Source organism: Anguilla anguilla, chromosome 13 (assembly GCF_013347855.1).
Source record: "Anguilla anguilla isolate fAngAng1 chromosome 13, fAngAng1.pri, whole genome shotgun sequence".
Classification (NCBI taxonomy): Eukaryota; Metazoa; Chordata; class Actinopteri; order Anguilliformes; family Anguillidae; genus Anguilla; species Anguilla anguilla.
This window is the reverse complement of record NC_049213.1, coordinates 23,110,853-23,132,928: the sequence shown is the minus strand read 5'-3', so window position 1 is coordinate 23,132,928 and position 22,076 is coordinate 23,110,853. Positions and strand designations below refer to the sequence as shown.

The following is a 22,076-nucleotide window of genomic DNA, read 5'->3' as shown; positions in this document are numbered from 1 at the left end:
GCCCAAGCCTGACTCTGTCCTCAGCTACCTCACCAGCGCTGACAAACTCAAGCCGCCATGCGCAGATGGCGCCCGGCGCTCACCCGCTAGCGTGTAAGCCATCGCCAATTACACAGGTCACAGGCCCCGCCTCCCAGTGCTCGCTCGCCCACTCTCCCCACGAGAGCCTACTCTCCCGCCTGCCAAAATGTACAGCTCACCCCTTTTGGCCTGACAGAAGGGGGCCATGCTCCCATTGCAGTAGGTTTCCCCTTCTTTGACAAGTTTTTCTTTTTACCTTTTGCCCTTGAAATGCATTTGGCAGCAATGGGTGAATGGTAGAGAATGGTTTGAACCAATCATTGTGTTTTGTTGTAAAGAGTAAACGCAAAAAATTTGACTGGTTCGAACAAGTCAGTGATTGACAGCTAACTGTAGCTCCACACAAGTGTCTCCGTACCTCACTCTCCCACCACCACTTATCAGGCAGTGGTATCCGGTGGATGCCCCACTTCCCTCATCACCTCTAAGCAACTCCAAATCCCCCCCCCCCCAATAAGTCCAAAAAAAGAGCTTAACAGCTGGAGCCACCCAAGAGCTAGGCTACATGCTTGTCTTTGATAATGCCCTTGATACAGACACTGTATCCCTGAGAACAGCACCAGGGTGCGTTGCTCCAGACTCTCGGCTGTTGGGCTGCAGGCACAGGCTGCAGCAGGCTGACTCACTGCAGACCTGAGACAGAATCTTGGAATGAATAATCGGTTACGCAAGAATCTCGGCCAGATGGCTCCCCCTTCGCTAGATGCAGCATGGAGACGGTCACATGACCCGCCGCTCTGACACGCTTGTTTTGCCGTTCCAGTGTGTTTTTTCGCTTCTAAGGGACAACAGACCGAGAGCACCCACCGCCACGTTCGGCAAGCTTCCGCCATTACCGCCGCCGTGGTCTTCTTTCCGACGGCGGAGCTGCAAGACTGCAAGGGATTCACTTTTTCATACAAATGTAACCATAATACATCTCAATGAGCTTCTTACCATTAAAATGAGTAAACTGACGGCTACACCCACGTCCTCCCCGTCAAGGTTACATGCACTCCGGAGAAATTTCAACATAAAACCATATTATGTCCCAATGGGACATTACTGTCGATGCATCAACCCATTCGCCTTAAGAAAATCACTGTGGTTCTATGATATTATACAGTATTCATCATTATTTGCATGTCTGGTGTGAGCACCGCCCACACAGAGGGATAGCAAGGTCTGCTTCAGAGCTCTGAATCTTACACTAAACGCAGGTCTGAGAACACACAGCAGTAGAAAAATATAGCAAAGCAAAAACAAAAACATATGCTTAATTATAAAAACCTCCAGGCTGGAAAAGCCCTTGTGACTGAGGAGGCTTGAGGCGGCAAGCATCTGTCCTGACACTGCGAGTCTCACATCAATTCACCAGCTGAATCACACAGTCTGAATTACAAATCCCAGGCACTGGACAGATCTGGGTTTCCAAAGTCCACACTGTGTCATCATAGTTCTTGATTTGGTGCACAACGTGGGGCTGGGCATGTTCAATTCCCACCCTAATCTGGAACGGCCGACTGTGAGCAACTGCAGCCGCGCTCATGCACAAGCCCCATTGGCGATTTGGATTGGGGGTAGACAACCGCAGTTCTCCTCCGAAACACAGTGTTGCCAGTCCGCTTCTTTTCAGACCACAGACTACAGCTAAGCACATGTAGAGTGGAGTCAGAGGAAGACCTTTCACAAGTCACTTTAACATGCAGCCCACGGGGGCCCAATAGACCAGCAATGAAACGTAGACCCCTAACCGACTGAACCCTTTATGCCCTGACGCAATCACCAACTGCGCCGTGCACTATGGAGCCAACGGCCACAGTCAGCGCTGGCGCGGTCCAGACTCGATCCGAGACCATGGCGCTCAACCACAGTGTGGTGCTTTAACCGATGAGCCACCCAGCAGCCTCATCGTCAGTAGTAATTTATATGACTTTGAAAAACACTATCCTACAAAGCAGGCCATTGGACTGGAGAAGAAGTGGCGACTGGCACACATTCAAATGCACACCAGCCTGAGCTCTCCTGAATGCATGGAGGGTGCTGTAGTGACGGGATGTGCCAAAAATACAGACAACAGTGACACGGAATTCAAATGTTTAATCTACCACTGCTCAGTGACACCTGGGACACAAACTGAATAATGTTATAACCAGCATTGAAATGAAAAGGTTTTTAAAAGGTGAAAACTTGCTCTAAAAAGGACCATTTGCAGCACAGCACAACCATGCATCTATGCAAATCCACTCACTGAATAAAATCTTCAGTTCTGTATCGTGGAAACAGTGAATGGTTAACAAAAGGAATGTGCATGCGTCCAAGTGAAGAGAGTACATACACACTGTATGTAGATTTTTTTAAAAATTTTATGCAGTAACACTGGTTAGAGTTTTATAGAGCAGTATCTGTACAAAACTACGTGAATCTATTTTTGAATTAGCTGTTAAAAAGAATTTTTTAAAACTGAATATAAATAATTAAAACTGAGTTTGTTTACGAGTTTGTTTTCCTTAAAGATTAACCAATTTACTTGTGATCATTTTGCTAAATTATAATACACCACAGCACTTTAAATACCAATCATTAGTATGATTAGTTCTGAATGTCAAGGGCTGTTGATAACTAATTCAGTGCAACAGTGGAAAATTAATTGGGCTGTCAAATGAGCGTGATGTATACTGCAGACTGTAGAAACATCCACGTGCCGCTTACGACATACCATCCAACGCATGACCGCGAAAACAGGCTAACACAACGGATTATAATGTTTTCTGTTATTAGCTGGTGAATATTCATTTCAAGGGACACCTTACTGAATGCAATGCAGCTTATCCCAGAGGGAAAGAGACAGAGAGAGAAAGAGAGAGAGAGACCAGTATGAAATGCAGGGAAAAGGCCAGACTGTTTGGAAAAGTTGTGCCTCTGGTCCACAGCAGTGGCGTCAGGTCCCTGGCTGATACTGATCTACGTAGGCTTTTCCTCTCTCTCTCTCTCTCTCCCTCCCTCCTCCCTCCCTCCCTCCCTCCCTCTCACCACATGCCCTCCGTCCTTCCCGCTCGTCAGCGCCACGGGGGCAGCGCTGGCAGGCTTGTGTTTGGGTTAGCGCTGAGCCCGGGTCGAGGGCCAGGGTCCACCGTGAGGAGAGTTCCCTTTTCCGCTCAGCTCCAGTGACGGCGCACGCTTATGGGGAGAGCAGAGCCACGGAGAGCCGGCCCGCCTCTGCCTGCTGGTCTGAGGCCCGCAGCGGCCTCTGTCCAAAAACCACCTCACACCCTCCACTGAGTCCCCCTCACGGCCTCCACTGAGTCTCCCTCACACCCTCCACTGAGTCCCCCTCACACCCTCCACTGAGTCCCCCTCACACCCTCCACTGAGTCCCCCTCACAACCTCCACTGAGTCCCCCTCACAACCTCCACTGACTCACCCTCACACCCTCCACTGAGTCCCCCTCACAACCTCCACTGACTCACCCTCACACCCTCCACTGAGTCCCCCTCACAACCTCCACTGACTCACCCTCACACCCTCCACTGAGTCTCCCTCACACCCTCCACTGACTCACCCTCACACCCTCCACTGACTCACCCTCACAACCTCCACTGACTCACCCTCATGGCCTCCACTGAGTCCCCCTCACAACCTCCACTGACTCACCCTCACACCCTCCACTGAGTCCCCCTCACAACCTCCACTGAGTCCCCCTCACAACCCCCACTGAGTCCCCCTCACACCCTCCACTGAGTCCCCCTCACACCCTCCACTGAGTCCCCCTCACCACCTCCACTGAGTCCCCCTCACAACCTCCACTGACTCACCCTCACACCCTCCACTGAGTCCCCCTCACCACCTCCACTGAGTCCCCCTCACAGCCTCCACTGAGTCCCCCTCACGACCTCCACTGAGTCCCCCTCACACCCTCCACTGAGTCCCCCTCATGGCCTCCACTGAGTCCCCCTCATGGCCTCCACTGAGTCACCCTCACGACCTCCACTGAGTCCCCCTCACACCCTCCACTGAGTCCCCCTCACACCCTCCACTGACTCACCCTCACACCCTCCACTGAGTCCCCCTCACACCCTCCACTGACTCACCCTCACAACCGCCACTGACTCACCCTCACACCCTCCACTGAGTCCCCCTCACACCCTCCACTGAGTCCCCCTCACAACCTCCACTGAGTCCCCCTCACACCCTCCACTGAGTCCCCCTCACACCCTCCACTGAGTCCCCCTCACAACCTCCACTGAGTCCCCCTCACACCCTCCACTGAGTCCCCCTCACAACCTCCACTGAGTCCCCCTCACACCCTCCACTGAGTCCCCCTCACAACCTCCACTGACTCACCCTCACACCCTCCACTGACTCACCCTCATGGCCTCCACTGACTCACCCTCACAACCTCCACTGACTCACCCTCACGGCCTCCACTGAGTCCCCCTCACACCCTCCACTGACTCACCCTCATGGCCTCCACTGACTCACCCTCACAACCTCCACTGACTCACCCTCATGGCCTCCACTGACTCACCCTCATGGCCTCCACTGACTCACCCTCATGGCCTCCACTGACTCACCCTCACACCCTCCACTGAGTCCTCCTCACACCCTCCACTGAGTCCCCCTCACACCCTCCACTGACTCACCCTCACAACCTCCACTGACTCACCCTCACACCCTCCACTGAGTCTCCCTCACACCCTCCACTGAGTCACCCTCACACCCTCCACTGAGTCACCCTCACACCCTCCACTGAGTCCCCCTCACGACCTCCACTGAGTCCCCCTCACAACCTCCACTGAGTCCCCCTCACACCCTCCACTGAGTCTCCCTCACACCCTCCACTGACTCACCCTCACACCCTCCACTGACTCACCCTCACAACCGCCACTGACTCACCCTCATGGCCTCCACTGGCGCACATTTCCAATTTCATTTATTCTTTTTTTAAGTAATGAGATGTGTGAAAGGCATCGCTCCACTAAGGCTTCAAAAAATCATGAAATGTCATATTCACCCCATACCCCGCCTGACTAACACATCTAAAGCCACTCCATCAGCTCCAGAGCAGAGAAAATAAAGATTCCAGAGCAAATAAAAAGTTCTAATAATAATTTCAAAGAAAACATGCACTTGTGGCAAATCTCAGATGAGTGGAAAGATTCTGGTGGAACAATTTAGTTCCTGACTTATGCTGCATTTACACCATGAACCAATTCCGATATTTTTGCTCACAAATGGCACAGATTGGATACGTACTATGAACGTGTAAACAGGAAAAAGCACATGGAATCGGATATTTTCAGATCCGTTTAGGGCCACATTCATATGTGGAAATGAATCGGATACTGTCATCTAAACGCACATCAAAAATTCCCGGCCATTCCGATTCACACGTTTAAAAAATGTTCAATGAGGACGAAGGCTAAAGTCCAGTGGCGAAAACCAAAGTGACATCCTTTTAAGTATGTGGGGCAAAGAGTCAGTATAGGCCAAAATACAGGGGATGCTCGTTGCGGACCAAAGACGCTTCAAAAAGCAACATCTTGAATTATTATTTGATCTCTCGTTTTGTGTCCATTGTAGGAGGCGATACGGTCATGGTGCCGTGGATGTTTACTTTCATATTGTAACTAAATCCTTGCGTGTGCATGCGGGTTGTTTCTAGTGCAAATCGTTACAGCACAGGTATCGGACATGGGTCACTTTAAAAAGTAGATGTAAACAGGCGGACAATAAAATCTGATATAGGCAAAAAATGGGAACTGGGCCTAAAGACCTGCGGTGTACACGTAGCCTTAGACGCGTTGTGAAAATGAGGAGAATCTGAAAGCGCTGTTCCGCGACTTCATTAGCGCCAGCCACCCCCCTCCCTCCACCCCAACCCCAATTGTCCTGCTGGTGCCGGGGGAGTGGTTACCTGGTTTGGTTGCTTGGCAGCAGAGCCGTACAGCGAGGTCTTGCCGTGGGAGTCACCGTTCAGCGCCGCGTCCCCAACGCTCCCTGATCTCTGCTGAAGACGCAGCACCTCCCCGTAATCCTCCACATCGAAGTTAGTCTTCCACACCATCACCTGCACACAGAGCCAAGTACTATTCACCATCACCTGCACACAGAGCCAAGTACTATTCACCATCATCTGCACACACAGCCAAGTACTATTCACCATCACCTGCACACACAGCCAAGTACTATTCACCATCACCTGCACACACAGCCAAGTACTATTCACCATCACCTGCACACAGAGCCAAGTACTATTCACCATCACCTGCACACAGAGCCAAATACTATTCACCATCACCTGCACATAGAGCCAAATACTATTCACCATCACCTGTACACAGAGCCAAATACTATTCACCATCATCTGCACACAGAGCCAAGTACTATTCACCATCACCTGCGCACAGAGTCAAGTACTATTCACCATCACCTGCACACAGAGCCAAGTACTATTCACCATCATCTGCACACACAGCCAAGTACTATTCACCATCATCTGCACACACAGCCAAGTACTATTCACCATCATCTGCACACACAGCCAAGTACTATTCACCATCACCTGCACACAGTCAAATACTATTCACCATCACCTGCACACACAGCCAAATGTCATTCACCATAACCTGCAAACACAGCCAGATACTGTCCATTTACACACACACACACACACACACACACACACACACACACACACACACACACACACACACCTAGGTTGCTGCAGTCACAAGCCCAAATACCACACAAATACGCCAAAAAACATTCCCAAAGCATTGGCATGGCCAAGCGTCATTTGCATGCAATTCTGAGATCCAAATCACTCGAACAAAACTGCTTCCTTATGTTTCATCACATACTCTTTGAAAGAGCAATGAATGCTCTGCACATAATCACCCGACAACAGTGCTTTGTCTTGTGGTTTGATTCATGGTGTTGATAAAAGTAGAATAAAATGGAGGAAAAAGTGTTTCCAATTACCAGACAGAAACAGTTGCTGCAGACAGAGAATAAAGAAACGCTCCACCCTACTCCACCCTTTTTAAAATTAATTAAACTGAAACAATGGGCAACATGATTTAAAACACAATAGCAGAACAGTAGACAACTTTGGTTAAAACAGGTTGTATCCAGCCACAAACACATCTTCAAAAGGACTCAGTTCTCGAGTCACAGATGATAAAATAACAACTTTACAGAGAAGTGAAATAAGTTCTCTTCTGAAGGTTGTCTCCGTTATTTGATTATTTGATCACTGCCCTGTATGGTGGGTTTGGAGTCTCCCCGATTTTTGCCGTCTCCCTCTTCCTAATGGTTTGTGTATGTTCTTAATTCTGTTAAAATGTCTAATGAAAACTTGTTTAAAAAATTGCCGTCTCCAAGCATTCCTTTGCTGTCAGCTAGCTCGCTCCTTTTTGTAAAGGAAGTGCAAGGGAGAAGTGATGGAAACAAATTAAAAGAAAATCTAAACACATACAAACAGAAGGAAATCTGTCTCTCTGAGCTGGCTTGGATACGAGCCACAAAGTTTTGTGCAGGGAAGCTGTTGGGTGGGGGGAGGGGATGGGGGGGGGGAGTGGTACAGTTCTTGGGTGCATGTTTCCACTGCACATTACTGCTTGCAGGGGCGAGAAAAGACTTTTTGTGAGTGGATCAGTCGCACTGGGAGTGGGTCAGTGGTTCTATGAGCTGGTCAATCGCTCTGCAAGTGGCCCACTCTGCAGAGTAACTCATGGAGCCACTGACACACCCAAAGCCACTGACCCACTCACAGTACCACTGACATACTCACACAGCCAAAACCCACTCCACTGCCCCACTCACAGTACCACTGACTTACTCACAGAGCCAAAACCCACTGCACTGCCCCACTCACAGTACCACTGACTTACTCACACAGCCAACACCCACTCCACTAACCCACTCACAGTACCACTGACTTACACAGCCAACACCCACTGCACTGCCCCACTCACAGTACCACTGACTTACTCACACAGCCAACACCCACTCCACTGCCCCACTCACAGTACCACTGACTTACACAGCCAACACCCACTGCACTGACCCACTCACAGTACCACTGACTTACTCACAGAGCCAACACCCACTCCACTGACCCACTCACAAAGCGAGTCACTCCCCCCCCCCCCCACAGCAGTGATGTGCGGGGACACCATCCAGTGAAAACACACCCAATAACTGCACCACCCACCTCCACAGATACTGCCAGAAAAATAACTATTTCAAAGAAAGACAAATGAATGCTGTTATATTACAGTAAGGCAAGGATAAACAAAGTTCAACCATAAAAATGAATCAGCACGTAGTCACCACCCATGCATCATTCATTGAGAGTGCAAATGAATGTGAAGTAAACCACAGCGAACTCCACACACCAACGCACACACACACAAGCACACACGCACACGCACACACACACACGCACGCACACACACATACACATGCACACACACACACACACGCGCGCACACACACACACGCGCACACATGCACACACATGCACACACACAGTGCCCGTAACTCAGGGGCACTACAGAACAGCTAAACGGGGGGGGGGGGTTTTACCCATAATCCCCTGCATTCACTGGCAACGGACGAGATGAGAAACAAAGACTCACCTGTTCGTCGGAGCCACCTGAGGCGAAGAAGTCTCCGGTCCTGGAGAAGGCCACACACGTCGCCGGGCCCTGGGGAAGCACAGGCACACGCCAAACATCAGGGGGGGTCAGAGCGCTGAGAGCACCTGCTCCTCTAACTCTGGGAGCGGACAGAGCAGCGGGGCAGAGCAGGGGGCAGAGCAGGGGGCAGAGCAGCGAGGCAGAGCAGCGAGGCAGAGCAGCGAGGCAGAGCAGCGGGGCAGAGCAGCGAGGCAGAGCAGCGGGGCAGAGCAGCGGGGCAGAGCAGGGGGCAGAGCAGCGGGGCAGAGCAGGGGGCAGAGCAGCGAGGCAGAGCAGCGAGGCAGAGCAGCGGGGCAGAGCAGCGGGGCAGAGCAGCGGGGCAGAGCAGCGGGACAGCGCAGCGGGGCAGAGCAGCGGGGCAGAGCAGCGGGGCAGAGCAGCGGGGCAGAGCAGCGAGGCAGAGCAGCGGGGCAGAGCAGCGGGGCAGAGCAGTGGGGTAGAGCAGCGGGGCAGAGCAGGGGGCAGAGCAGGGGGCAGAGCAGCGGGGCAGAGCAGGGAGGCAGAGCAGGGAGGCAGAGCAGGGAGGCAGAGCAGGGAGGCAGAGCAGCGGGGCAGAGCAGCGGGGCAGAGCAGGGAGGCAGAGCAGGGAGGCAGAGCAGGGAGGCAGAGCAGCGGGGCAGAGCAGCGGGGCAGAGCAGCGGGGCAGAGCAGGGAGGCAGAGCAGGGAGGCAGAGCAGGGAGGCAGAGCAGCGGGGCAGGGCCATACACCGAACATCACCGTTTCACTCACTCCTACGGTCAGAGAACACAACACCAGTTACTCCCCTGACCGGGGAACACCAGAACCTGGAAACCCAGACCCTGTGTCTCAGCTCCCCCGCTCTGCAGCTGCTGCTGTGTGCTGCTCAAAGGGTGTGTGTTACAGTTTAACCCAAGGGTACCGCAAACTGAGCTTCCATGGGAATTCACCTTACTCACACACACCCCTCTGAGACTCTGACCTACAGCCCAAACTGTGTAAGTACATTAAGCATGCACTGAGTAATAAGAATACATCATGATTAGGGTCAAGTTCATTTCAACTCAGTCAACAGAGGACATGAACTGAAACTGAATTAATGAAATTGAACCCTGGCTGATCTAGAATCCCTTCCTATATCCACCCAAGCAGTCCTTTCCTATGCAATGCTATAGCATCCGTTACCTTATTATGTGGATTTTAGCTGTGCAATTGTATGATTTGCCATATGGTTCTATGTGGGCACACATTTACTAACATTTATTACTAAGGATGTCCTACATCTGTTTGTTGGTTTGGGAGTGGTGTAAGCCAGGTCTGGCACTGTTGCTCATATAACTCAGGTGGATGTTCTCTTACACCGCTCCGGATAGGAGCCACTGCTAATAGAACGTAAAGCAATAAGTAATGTAATCAAAAAATCACCATGAAGCTCCCTGGGAGTTTTTCAATGAATCAATCTAATTTCAATTAATCTCCTTAATTTAACGAACTGGAAAGGCATAGCCCACAACCCTGGTATAAAGACTGTTATGAGCAACAAAAGACAGGCACGTTCAACCAAAGCACTTCCCTCAGGTTCACGTTCACACAGAACGATGAAAGGCACCTTTCCAGCTGTGGACCTGGAGTTTGCCACAAAGCTTAAAAGCAAACGCTTCGGAGGCCTCAGTGTTTACAGAACCCTGTCGCAGTTAAAGGCACGAGAAACAGAACCTATTTCAGCTCTGATTCGAGCATCCCAACACACGCTTGCATCTTCCACCTGGGCGTGTGTTAAGAGAGTGTGTGTTTGATAGCAGCACTCTCAACCTGCCTCCATGTGTGCTGAGTGCCAGTGTGGCTGACGCTTCTTCGAATCTCGTGGTGAGGGGGGAGCACAGCAGTCACACAAAAAGCCAGTCGTGCTCCAGTGAGAGGGCTCACGTGCACCCGTCACCATTTCTACCCAGCCCCCCATTATTCCGTGACCCATTTTTCCCCCAAAAATAACATTTTGTTCCCATAATAAACAGCACGCTCCCTCTCAATTTGTACGGATTATCTTTGTACGTTCTTCATTACAAGAATTAATCGTCATGGACTGCTAGCTCATTAAATGAGGCGAGATTGTTTGGCCCAACTGCGATTGTGCCATACAGAATTACATGTTTTCAAAAATAAAACTTAAAAAAAAAAAAAAAGACCATGACTGGGAAGTCATCCATTACAAACATGATTCTTTTTCATTACATATCAAAACATAACAAGCCTACAGTTGCAACATTTCAATTTAAGGTTTGCTCGTCTGACCGCACCAGAGCCATGTTACCAAACCACCTCTCAAATTAGTGCGACGTTTACCAAGAAAACTATCAAAGGCAAAACAGCAAGAGACAAAAAACGAGGTTTTCCATATAAAAATAGACCGTTTTAAGAAAAGCAAAAAGGACTGTAGGAGTGCGCAACCCCACACTTATGGGGGAGGGTGATCACAAATAGATCTTCAAGCTCACCAATCAGCAAATGGTATTCTCAACTACTAAGTGCAGGTGAGCAGCAAAATGTTGACATCAAATTGAAGTGAGAAGTAGTCAATTTTGAAATCTTTAAATAGTTCATTACCTGCAAAAAGTCCCAATCTTATTTTCTCCATCCAGTCAATGTTACAGGTCTGAAAATACACACTGCAAAAAACGCGCTTGGCAGCAAACCTTCTCGCCGTTTACTTTTAGAACTGAAGCAAGCCTCAGACGCCAGCAGAGACCAGACCAGGGCGCTCCATATTTTTTGTGGTTGCCATGGTTACTTTTACGCCTAATTTGACTTCAAAAAAGAAACTAGGGTTACTGAGGGCAGAACTACGGTTGGTTGCACATGAGAGGTAACATATCTGGTAAAAAAATAAATAACACTTGTTCAAAAAGTATGGTCACTCCAACTTCCTGGAGAGCAGGGGTGGTTAGGACCTAGATTTTGCCAGGCCAACTGCACAAGGCGGTTCTCTGTTTTTCAGCTTCACAATCTGATACGATTCCCCATACGCTCAACAGTCAGTTCCAGTGATTGAGGAAAAACCCACCCTGGCAGGGATCGGCCGGTCTGGGCAGACTGCAAACGGGGGTGCAGACGGCCTCGCCAGCACCCACAGAACCACAGCCCAGAGCCAGCCCCGAGCCAGCCCAGAACCAGCCCAGAGCCAGCCCAGAGCCACAGCCCAGAGCCAGCCCAGAGCCAGCCCAGAGCCACAGCCCAGAGCCACAGCCCAGAACCAGCCCAGAGCGAGCCCCGAGCCAGCCCAGAGCCAGCCCAGAGCCAGCCCAGAGCCAGCCCAGAGCCAGCCCCGAGCCAGCCCAGAGCCAGCCCAGAGCCAGCCCCGAGCCAGCCCAGAGCCAGCCCAGAGCCACAGCCCAGAGCCAGCCCAGAGGCAGCCCAGAGCCAGCCCAGAGCCAGCCCAGAGCCACAGCCCAGAGCCAGCCCAGAGCCACAGCCCCGAGCCAGCCCAGAGCCAGCCCAGAGCCAGCCCAGAGCCACAGCCCAGAGCCAGCCCAGAGCCACAGCCCAGAGCCAGCCCAGAACCAGCCCAGAGCCACAGCCCAGAGCCAGCCCAGAGCCAGCCCAGAGCCAGCCCAGAGCCAGCCCAGAGCCAGCCCAGAGCCAGCCCCGAGCCAGCCCAGAGCCAGCCCAGAGCCAGCCCACAGCCAGCCCCTCGGGTGGAGAAGAAAAGGCCGAAGCTAGTGCGGCTACACAGGCAGCAGTTATCGCTGACCCTGCCAAAACTACAGTTTAGTTTGGCCAAAGCGCTGTAGCTAGTTTCCCTAGTATCGAGGTCGTCTGGAGACAAGCAAAGCTCTCTGAATGGACCTCAGGCGCGCCATCCCATTGGCCGCAGGCCAGATGAGAACCCCAATCAGAGCAGCCAATCCTGTAACCTCCCGCTGTCAGACAAGCCTCTGGGCCACTTTTCAATACAACACAGTGCACACGGTAATCCTTTCACCTGGCGACAGAAGAAAACGAAACATGCCAGTGATGCACAAAAAAACACACAGCTTACTAACAAGTGGATTCCTCTCACAGTACATAAAAATTATGAATTGGAAACATACAGGAATAAGCACATAAAGCACATATAAACACAACCCAGTGATCAATGTAATTCAGCTTAACCTGCTCTGCACTACTCCAAACTTGCTTTACATCAAAGCTATGAAATTCACCAGATAATTAAATGCAGGTAAATTAATATGCAGGCTAATTAATATTCCAGCTTTTAATCACATTTGCATTACACTTGCAAACTGCTTGATGGCTCTGATTTTCAAAATGCAAATCTCGCATGCCTATATTTAGCCCGTATGCTGCATATTTTGTTTCATGTTTATAGAGCATATTGTGTCACTGTTTTTTTTCTGATGTTTACTGGTGCTGTTATGCATGCACGCTGTTTTTTAACAGAAATGTCTAGGGCAGTCCACATGATCAACACAACAAACGGCAAGAAAGTAAATGTATGCAAGGCGGTGTTCTGCAATTAAATTCCTTCCGTGCTGCACGACACATAACTAAACGCATAAAGGCCAGCGTTCGCTGGAGCGTGGAGCTCTGTGTTCCCCGCTGTTTTGTTGCAGACCTCTGCCCTGCGTGAGGGGGAGGCTCTACTAGGAAAGGCAGGAGAACACCGGTTCTCGGGAGTTCCAGAGCCCCCTCAGTCCAGGAACATTTTCACAGACGCTGCCTGACAGTAAAAAAAAATAAATGAATAAATATAAAAGGCGTTTGAGGTCCGTGCCCAGGCTGTCAGGGGGCCGGGCTCCACGGTGAGTCACGGTGAGTCACTGCTCTGACAGCTCCTGGAAGGACGCAGGCCTGCCCTGGCCCCTCCTCCGGACCGCACTACCCAGAAACCACGTGAGTGCCGGTAACCAAGCGCACAGAGGCACTCGGCGCTTACGCACCGCCCCGCTGGTCGGCCCGCTCTCACTGGAGCGAGCGCTCTGTGCAGCGCTGCCGTTGGAGCGCCGCGCTCCTGAGCAGAACGCACGCGGCTCAGCGCTGCCGCTTCACACAGCCCGCCATAAAATACAACAGAGAATAAGCAAAACAAGGCACGAGAGTGCTGGATTGCCTCTGTAGCCTAGAAGTCACAAATACACCATACGGCCAAAAGTATCTGGACACCCCGTGGTCTGAGGCTATTTTTCATGGATTGGGTTAGGCCCCTTAGTTCCAGTGAAAGCAAATGCTACACCATACAACCACATTTTAGATGATTCTGTGATTCCCCAACAATTTGGGGATGGCCCTTTCCTGTTTCGGCATGACAATGCCCCCGGGCACATGGCGAGGTCCATATAGAAATGGTTCTCGAGAACGGTGTGGAAGAACCAAACTGGATTGCACAGAGTCCTAACCTCAGCCCCATCCAACACCTTTGGGATCAATTGGAAAGCCAACTGCAACACCTAGTATGAAGCCTTCCCAGAACAGTGAAGGTTGTTATAGCAAAGGGTGGACCAACTCCGTATTAATGGCCATAAATTTGTATGAGACGTTGGATGTCAGGTATCCACATACTTTTAGCTATATAGAGTATATTAAACTACCTACATATCTCACACCAGAAAAGAGGCCAGCCGACAGTCCGACCTCCTCATGTATTTTTTCCACTTTGTTCAGAAAGGGGACAGGCAGAGAGGGTTACAGGTAAAGATGCGATCACGGTACAGAGAGTGTCATGGCGAGAAATCGAACGCCCGGCCCCCTGGGAGACTCCTGTATGGGCTGAGCGTCAGCGGCCCTATGGAGCGAGTGAGTGAGTCAGGCAGTCTCCGGGCAGCCTCCCTGACATCACCAGGCAGGCGAGCTCTCACCAGCGCCGGTGACCACAGGAGCGTGCTCTTAAACGGGGGCAGGACACAGGGACGGAACCTCCTCCACTCCACCGCTCCTCCACAGGACCCCGATACTCACGGATTCAGGGTCGCCGAGAGGCAGGCACGGTCGCCCAGCTCGCCGTGTCACACACACCTGTTCACAGCGTGACCCCAGACAGGTCCTTCCAGCTGTACTCTGCTCTCCATGGAGAGAGAGAGAGAGAGAGAGAGAGAGAGAGAGAGAGATTCTCCTCCGGAGCCTGAATCCGGCTGCAGCCATCACACGTTCACAAGCAGCCAGTGAGGCGCAGAGGGTCCTTTAGACTACTGAGGGAAAATGGGGGGTGACTCACATGCGACACATTTTGTCATCTCTGCCTGAAAATGACACTCTGAAGCAGGTTATTTTGTGTTCTTTCTGAAGAAAGCTTCTCCAAAGAGGTCCTGACTGCACCAACCATCTCAGCATAACAGAAAAATAGAAATAAGACAGGATAATAATAATAATAGCAATAATAATTATATTTAAGCACTTTTCATACAGTGCACTCAAAATGTTTTGCAAGAAAGAAGGGCAGAATGTACAAAGATACGCCATAGAGGTTAAAGTCACACTAACAGTACTGTAAAAAGCAGTGCTAAAAAGAGATATCATAAATTAACAATGGTACTGACGAGGTGCCTGTTAAGTTTTGAGCATCCACGATGCTCCCCCACATTTCCACAGATTCTTAGAGAGAGGCCTGGCCGTTAGCTACCTGGCATGATTACAGGGTTCTATAGGTCTCGCTTATATGCTCGTCAAAATAAAACGTTTTGATTGGCTGTCGGCAGTCCCACGCAGCTGAACAGGAAGAAGTTAACATCTTGAGCCTGCTGGGGATCTGCTCTCCGCTCCTAGGCAGTAACCCTCACTCTTAGGCACCTGATGCATTACAGAGCGCAGCATGAGAGACCAACCCGCCATTTCACCTGTTTGTAATCAGACCTTCATTTGTCCACGGAACAAGTCCTCCGCACGGGCGACCTGGCCAAGAGGCACCACATGTAAAAGCACGTAACATTACAAAGAGAGCCAGGCTTCTGATTGGCAGGGGGTTGGGAGCAGCGGTGAGCCCGGACGCGGGAGGGCTGAGCCAGGCTTCTGATTGGCAGGGGGTTGGGAGCAGCGGTGATCCGGACGCGGGGACGGCTGAGCCAGGCTCACGCTGGGCCGCGGGGCTTACGTCAGACTCCATTATCACCGCGCAGAGGGACCAACAGGAAGCTGCTAATGAGAGGGGCCAGTGCAGGCACAGGCCACCTCTAACCACACTTCCTGTATTTTTCATCTCTCCCCAGATAAGACAGGGAAGAAAGGGGAGGGCAACGCACGGGGCAGAGTCCACCGGCTTTACATAAGAAGATTGGATCAAAGACTAATCCCTTCAGTTCAGTGAATGGAACTGCAGATTTGTACTCTACATCTGGAGGATTTTTTCATGTAGTGAACACGGTCGTGATTACATCGCGTCAATTATTCTCATTCACCGCTAAACTTTAGAGGAGAACATATCATTTGGATTTTCTAAACAGTTTATGCATGAATAAAATGCTATTGCTGTCGAGTACATTTTATGCGAACATCCACTATATACAATGAGCATGTAACCACTTAATTCTGATTGGTTTACATCTTTGCGATCCGGTCAATGACCGAGATACAAATGAACTTAATTTAATGCAAGTGTGCTGTGACTCAGAGGCGAAGAACTCCTGAGTAAAATGTAAATAACCGAGGCGGCTTGTTCAGAGAGAGGTCCGTCTCTATTATTCACATCTATTTAAGTTGTTCTTGTGATTCACACACATGAAAAATATACTTTTCTTTCATAAGCCTATATTTAGTCAACACCATTGTACTACAGCCAATTGTAGACTTTTTCATAATTGTGGAGGAAAAAGAAGCTATTACAGGTCTCTGTGAACTACAAGCAAGATTACTGTTGGATAAAACACCTGATTCTATAGATGCTCTGAACTACCTGCAATGTATTCATATTCCCACAAGACTAGTGTCGAACCTTTTTATTGACCTGCATTCAAACACAAGAGTGCTGTACAGTCCATGCAATATGCTTTGCAAGAGACAAAAATAACCAACTTCCATGAGAGTATACACATTTAGCCCACACAAACCCACTTACCCCATCTGTTCAGAAGACTTTATGGATGAAGTTATTTTGCCTTCTGTGAAGATTCTGTTATGAAGATTCTGAGGTACCATATTAGCACACTCAACAGCATGCTTTTGTTAAAATTCTGGTCAATGTTTTATTTATTTTACCATGGTGTTTTTCATTGATCAAATATCTTATCTGGGTAGAGACCATCATGATCATGATGATGATCATTATTATTATTCTATCTAAGGCATACAACCCCATAACACAATGTCCATTGCTAAAGGTGCATGTGTGCTTTTTGGGAGAAAACAAATACAAATGAATACAGCTTGTCGTCAGGCCTGTGGCCCCTCCAGCACAGCTCCAGGCTGCAGGCAGCACACAGGCCTGTAGCACTAATCACCGGCAGGAATTTAAACTCAGCAGTAGGGACAGCGTAAAGCAGAAAGCCTCAGCTGGTAGCTCACGCACGTTCAGACACCTTGCACACATGCATGCACATACGCACTGCACATGCACACACGCGTGTGCACATGCATGCACATACACACACACGCGTGTGCACACATGCATGCACATACACACACGTGTGCACACTCATGCATGCACATACACACACGCGTGTGCACACATGCATGCACATACACACGCGTGTGCACACATGCATGCACATACACACACGTGTGCACACTCATGCATGCACATACACACACGTGTGTGCACACATGCATGCACATACACACACGCGCACAAACACACACACACACACACACTCACACACGCATGTGCACACATGCATGCACATACACACACGTGCACAAACACACACACACACACACACACGCAGAGTCACACACGCGTGTGCACACATGCATGCACATACACACACACACACGCACACACGCACACACACACACGCGCACACGCGCACACACACACACACACACACACACACACACACACACGCACACACACACACAGGGTCACGAGATCACCGATCCGCCTCCTCGTGACCCAGGGGTCGGCGGAGGACGGGAGCCAGGCAGGCGTTACCAGGCCGACCCGAGGAAAACAGAGCAGGCCGCGCCGACGCGAGCGGGAGACGGGCTGCTCCTCGCCGCCGATGACTAAGGCCCTTTCACAGCCTCGCGCCGCACCGCCAGACTGTCTCTCAGGTCTGTGCGCCCGGCAGGCTGCTGCACCGCTGTGCGCAGAGGCAGGAGCCCCGGCACCTTCCTGCTCAGCTCGCTCCACACCAAACCGGCCACGCCCCCGCCAGCCCCCGCCAGCCCCACGCCAGCCCCGCGCCCGGGTCCACTAAAGCGCTCCGCACAGACACAGCCGCCTTCTGCTCTGTTCTGCCCGTAAGCATCTGGGCTATCACGCCACATTACCCTTGTATCTCTGGACAACAGTGTTGATTTAAAAAAATAATAATAATAATTAAATAAATAATTAAAACAGAGTCAGAACATAAGTAAATGACTGATCTTTGTCACATAAAAATGTATTCCATTTCAATAAAAGTTGGAGAGAGATACCAAATCAAACACGGATTTTAAAAAACGCTGTTCGCTGATCATCTTAATCCATATATGGAGAACTGGGATGTATTAAAGCATGTTTGCCCTGAGTGAGGAAGTGTTTCATTCAGAAAGGTGAAACCTGTTCTTTGGGCATTTCTTTTTTTGCTTTCCTGAGAGGGAAAAGAGAAGTGGTAGAAACCATGGAGCAAGCTCACTTCATCAGGAAATCTCCCCGGTAAATCTCCTCAACAGCACCGAAAAGTCAGACTGCGGAGAACTCACTTGGGGTTTTTTTTTTTTGCGTGGTCTTGCCTCATAACAGGACATGAATGTGATTCATACATTAGAAACAAAGAAGCCAACAGATCTCCTGGAAGCTCCTTAAAAGAGGACCTTCCCGTATATGAACTGTGCTGAACTCCACTGCCCTCGCCTGACTTCAGCTCAGGCCTGAAAGCAGCCAGCCCAGCGAAAATGCTCTGCATCACAGCTTCTGTAGGAGTTAGAAACACTGACCAACAAGATTACACAAGACCGGAGGCCACTTAACGGAAATTAAACCCTTCTCGAGCGCCCCCAAAGAGTCTGGAGAATTGTTAGCAGCCCCCTCTCACAATTCAAAAGCATCAACGGTGCGTGCTGTCTGACTGGGTCACAACCACCATGTTTACAAAGCCTCGTGTTATCAGACTGTCATCTCATGGGAATTATTAACAAAAGTAAGTTTGACTTCTTTTTTTTTTTTTTTCCTGTGTTAACGTTACACAATTTTGCGGTCAGTTTGGAGGCTGCTGGGTGACTCTGTCCTGTCCAGGCGCTGTTCTATCGAATCTGAGCCACTGCCACCATCATCGGGCGAAGCACAGCTGGCCGTAGTGGCCCTGGGAAGGGGTTACAGTGCCTAACTGCTGTTGAACCACGCAAGAAATGCCTTCCACTGATCTCGCGCGTCTTCGCAAGCCCCGACTTGCGAGCTGCAGTCTAACAGAAGACCTCGTGTGTTCGGAGTACAGCCGATGCGTGTCGTGCTCTGTTTTACCATGTCACAGGGGGAAGTAAAGACGGTCAGGGTATACTCCCCCTCTCCTGGAACCTTACAGACATTACTATTAAGTGAGGAAATCTGATGAGTAAATATTAGGATGTGCATGATTGTTTCAGGGCATTTAGAAGAGATGGCACCCAGCGAGATGAACATGTGGCGAGCACGTCATTTCACGAGCTGTTCCATAAAACAGGAAGTGGCTAATATGACGGGCTCCTACTTAGCTGACAGCACAGTACTGGACGAGAGCGCTTCATTTCCCTGCACTACACTAAGGGTACCATCTCATTGCGCACAAGTCTGGTGAATGAAAACCCTTAAAATGGGAAATACACTGAGTTGCTTTGTCAATCACACGCAGGTTAATGTGTATTTAGTGTGTGAGAACGGAACATATAAAATCTCACCAAATAATCATCCCCTACCTCTGACTAGAAGCACAAATCATTGCAATCTCTAATCATGTTGAGTCCCCAGGTCCCCACTGCAAATGAGAACTGAGCTCTCAGCTGCTTAATTAAAGGTAAAAAAGAAAGCAAATAAAACCAGAAGCAGGATTGGATAATGGAATCTGACTGCCCCTTGTTTAACTAAGTCATCTAACTGGGCGTGGCACCTGTACACGCAGCACAGAGGAGACAGAGGTGACTGGGGCAGATTCCTCACACCATCACCACGGTAACGCAGCAACACCTCCACCTGCTCTCCGTGTGGGGGCTTGTTCTTCTGGGCTCCTCCCACAGCGGGGACGTCAGCCGTGACGGGGAAAGGAGACTGGAGCGGGCCTGCAGCTGTTCCCCTGCCTCCGAGGGCCCGCTTTCATTCCTTCCGGAACATTCTCCACCTCGCGCCTCTCGAGCCCGCGCGGCACGCCTTGCCTGAGTGCCGCAGGCGCGGCCCGGGCCGAGAGGGCGAGCGCGAGGGCGGGAGCCAGGAGCGTGGGTGAGGGAGGGGGGCAGGGGCCCCGGGGGGAAGGCGGCGGGGGGAGGAGGGCAGGGGCCCTGGGGAGGAGGCGGCGGGGGGAGAGGAGCAAAGTTGGCGGCCGTGGGCGGGAGGCGAGGGGAAAAGTGTGAGGGTTGGGCCCAGGAGCGGGGGGTGGGGGGGGGGGGGGGGACTTAGGCGCGCGGGCGGGAAGAGGGGTAACAGGAAGCCGGGGGCGGAAGTGGGCGGGGTAAGGCTCCAGCTTAGGTGCGAGGGCGGGGGCGGGGGAGCCCAGCAGAAGGAGCAGGCTGACCTGCTTCAGCCCAAACGCTCAGCAATCCAACATGCGAAAGCAATCACACAACAGGCGGAAAGCTCCCAAAAATTATGACTCACTCCGAGCGGGGAGGTGGTTTCCTTGACATTCTTTTTTTCTTAAATACACTTCAGGAGGCAGAATTTTAAAGGAACTACAGAAAGGGAAACCCAAGATAAATGAAGCCGACGCTCTGTGTGTCAGACTAACGAGGGAAAAGAGGGTTTCTGTGGAGAGGCTGACGCGGGTCAGAGCGACAGCGCGGCCTGAAGGAGCGACGCTGGGCACAGCTCCGCCCGCAGCAAAGCCAGCTGGGATAGCGCCTCTCACACGAGGGCCGCAAGCCCCATTAAGCCGAAGGGTCGCAGGCCGCCATGACTTTACTGAAGACTACACTTCGCTTCACCGCAACAGATCGCCAGGAAGACAGACCTTTTCCACTCCCAACAAACACAGGGACACAACAGTAGAAAACGTAGCAAGAAACAAATAAAATATTTTCCCCCAACATAACTGCCGACTCTTTCTGGAAGACGGACAAGGAGAGAAAGGGGTGTCTGTCTGTCTCAGTGCTCCAGAGAAACGTTGTTACGGACCGCCTGTACCTGATGCCCATGCAGTGTGTAGAGCAGCCTTCCCTCCACCAGGTCCAGGATCTTCAGGGTCGAGTCGTTGGAGGCGGTTATGAGGTAGTTCCCAGAGGGGTGGAAGGACAGCCCGTTCACTACAGCACTGTGCACTGCAAACACAACAAGTACTCATCACTACAGCACTGTGCACTGCAAACACAACAAGTACTCATCACTACAGCACTGTGCACTGCAAACACAACCATTACTAATCACTACAGCACTGTGCACTGTAAACACAACAAGTACTCATCACTATAGCACTGTGCACTGCAAACACAACCATTACTAATCACTACAGCACTGTGCACTGTAAACACAACAAGTACTCATCACTACAGCACTGTGCACTGCAAACACAACAAGTACTCATCACTACAGCACTGTGCACTGCAAACACAACAAGTACTCATCACTACAGCACTGTGCACTGCAAACACAACAAGTACTCATCACTACAGCACTGTGCACTGCAAACACAACAAGTACTCATCACTACAGCACTGTGCACTGCAAACACAAACATTACTAATCACTACAGCACTGTGCACTGCAAACACAACAAGTACTCATCACTACAGCACTGTGCACTGCAAACACAACAAGTACTCATCACTACAGCACTGTGCACTGCAAACACAACAAGTACTCATCACTACAGCACTGTGCACTGCAAACACAACAAGTACTCATCACTACAGCACTGTGCACTGCAAACACAACAAGTACTCATCACTACAGCACTGTGCACTGCAAACACAACAAGTACTCATCACTACAGCACTGTGCACTGCAAACACAACAATTACTAATCACTACAGCACTGTGCACTGCAAACACAACCATTACTAATCACTACAGCACTGTGCACTGCAAACACAACAAGTACTCATC

The 22,076-nt window shown here is 50.7% G+C and overlaps 1 protein-coding gene across 2 annotated transcripts in view; it reads right to left on the bottom strand.

Annotated features, from left to right (window-relative positions):
• The window catches only part of poc1a (POC1 centriolar protein A), a 67,249-nt gene that overhangs the window by 28,034 nt on the left and 17,139 nt on the right, over nucleotides 1-22,076 (bottom strand). For both annotated transcript variants that reach the window (XM_035387009.1, XM_035387010.1), the window contains exons 7-9: nucleotides 21,159-21,292; nucleotides 8,707-8,775; nucleotides 5,979-6,131 (exon numbers count right to left, since the gene is read on the bottom strand). In XM_035387009.1, the coding sequence (XP_035242900.1) occupies nucleotides 5,979-6,131; nucleotides 8,707-8,775; nucleotides 21,159-21,292 (356 nt within the window). The remainder of the gene's footprint in view (nucleotides 1-5,978; nucleotides 6,132-8,706; nucleotides 8,776-21,158; nucleotides 21,293-22,076) is intronic.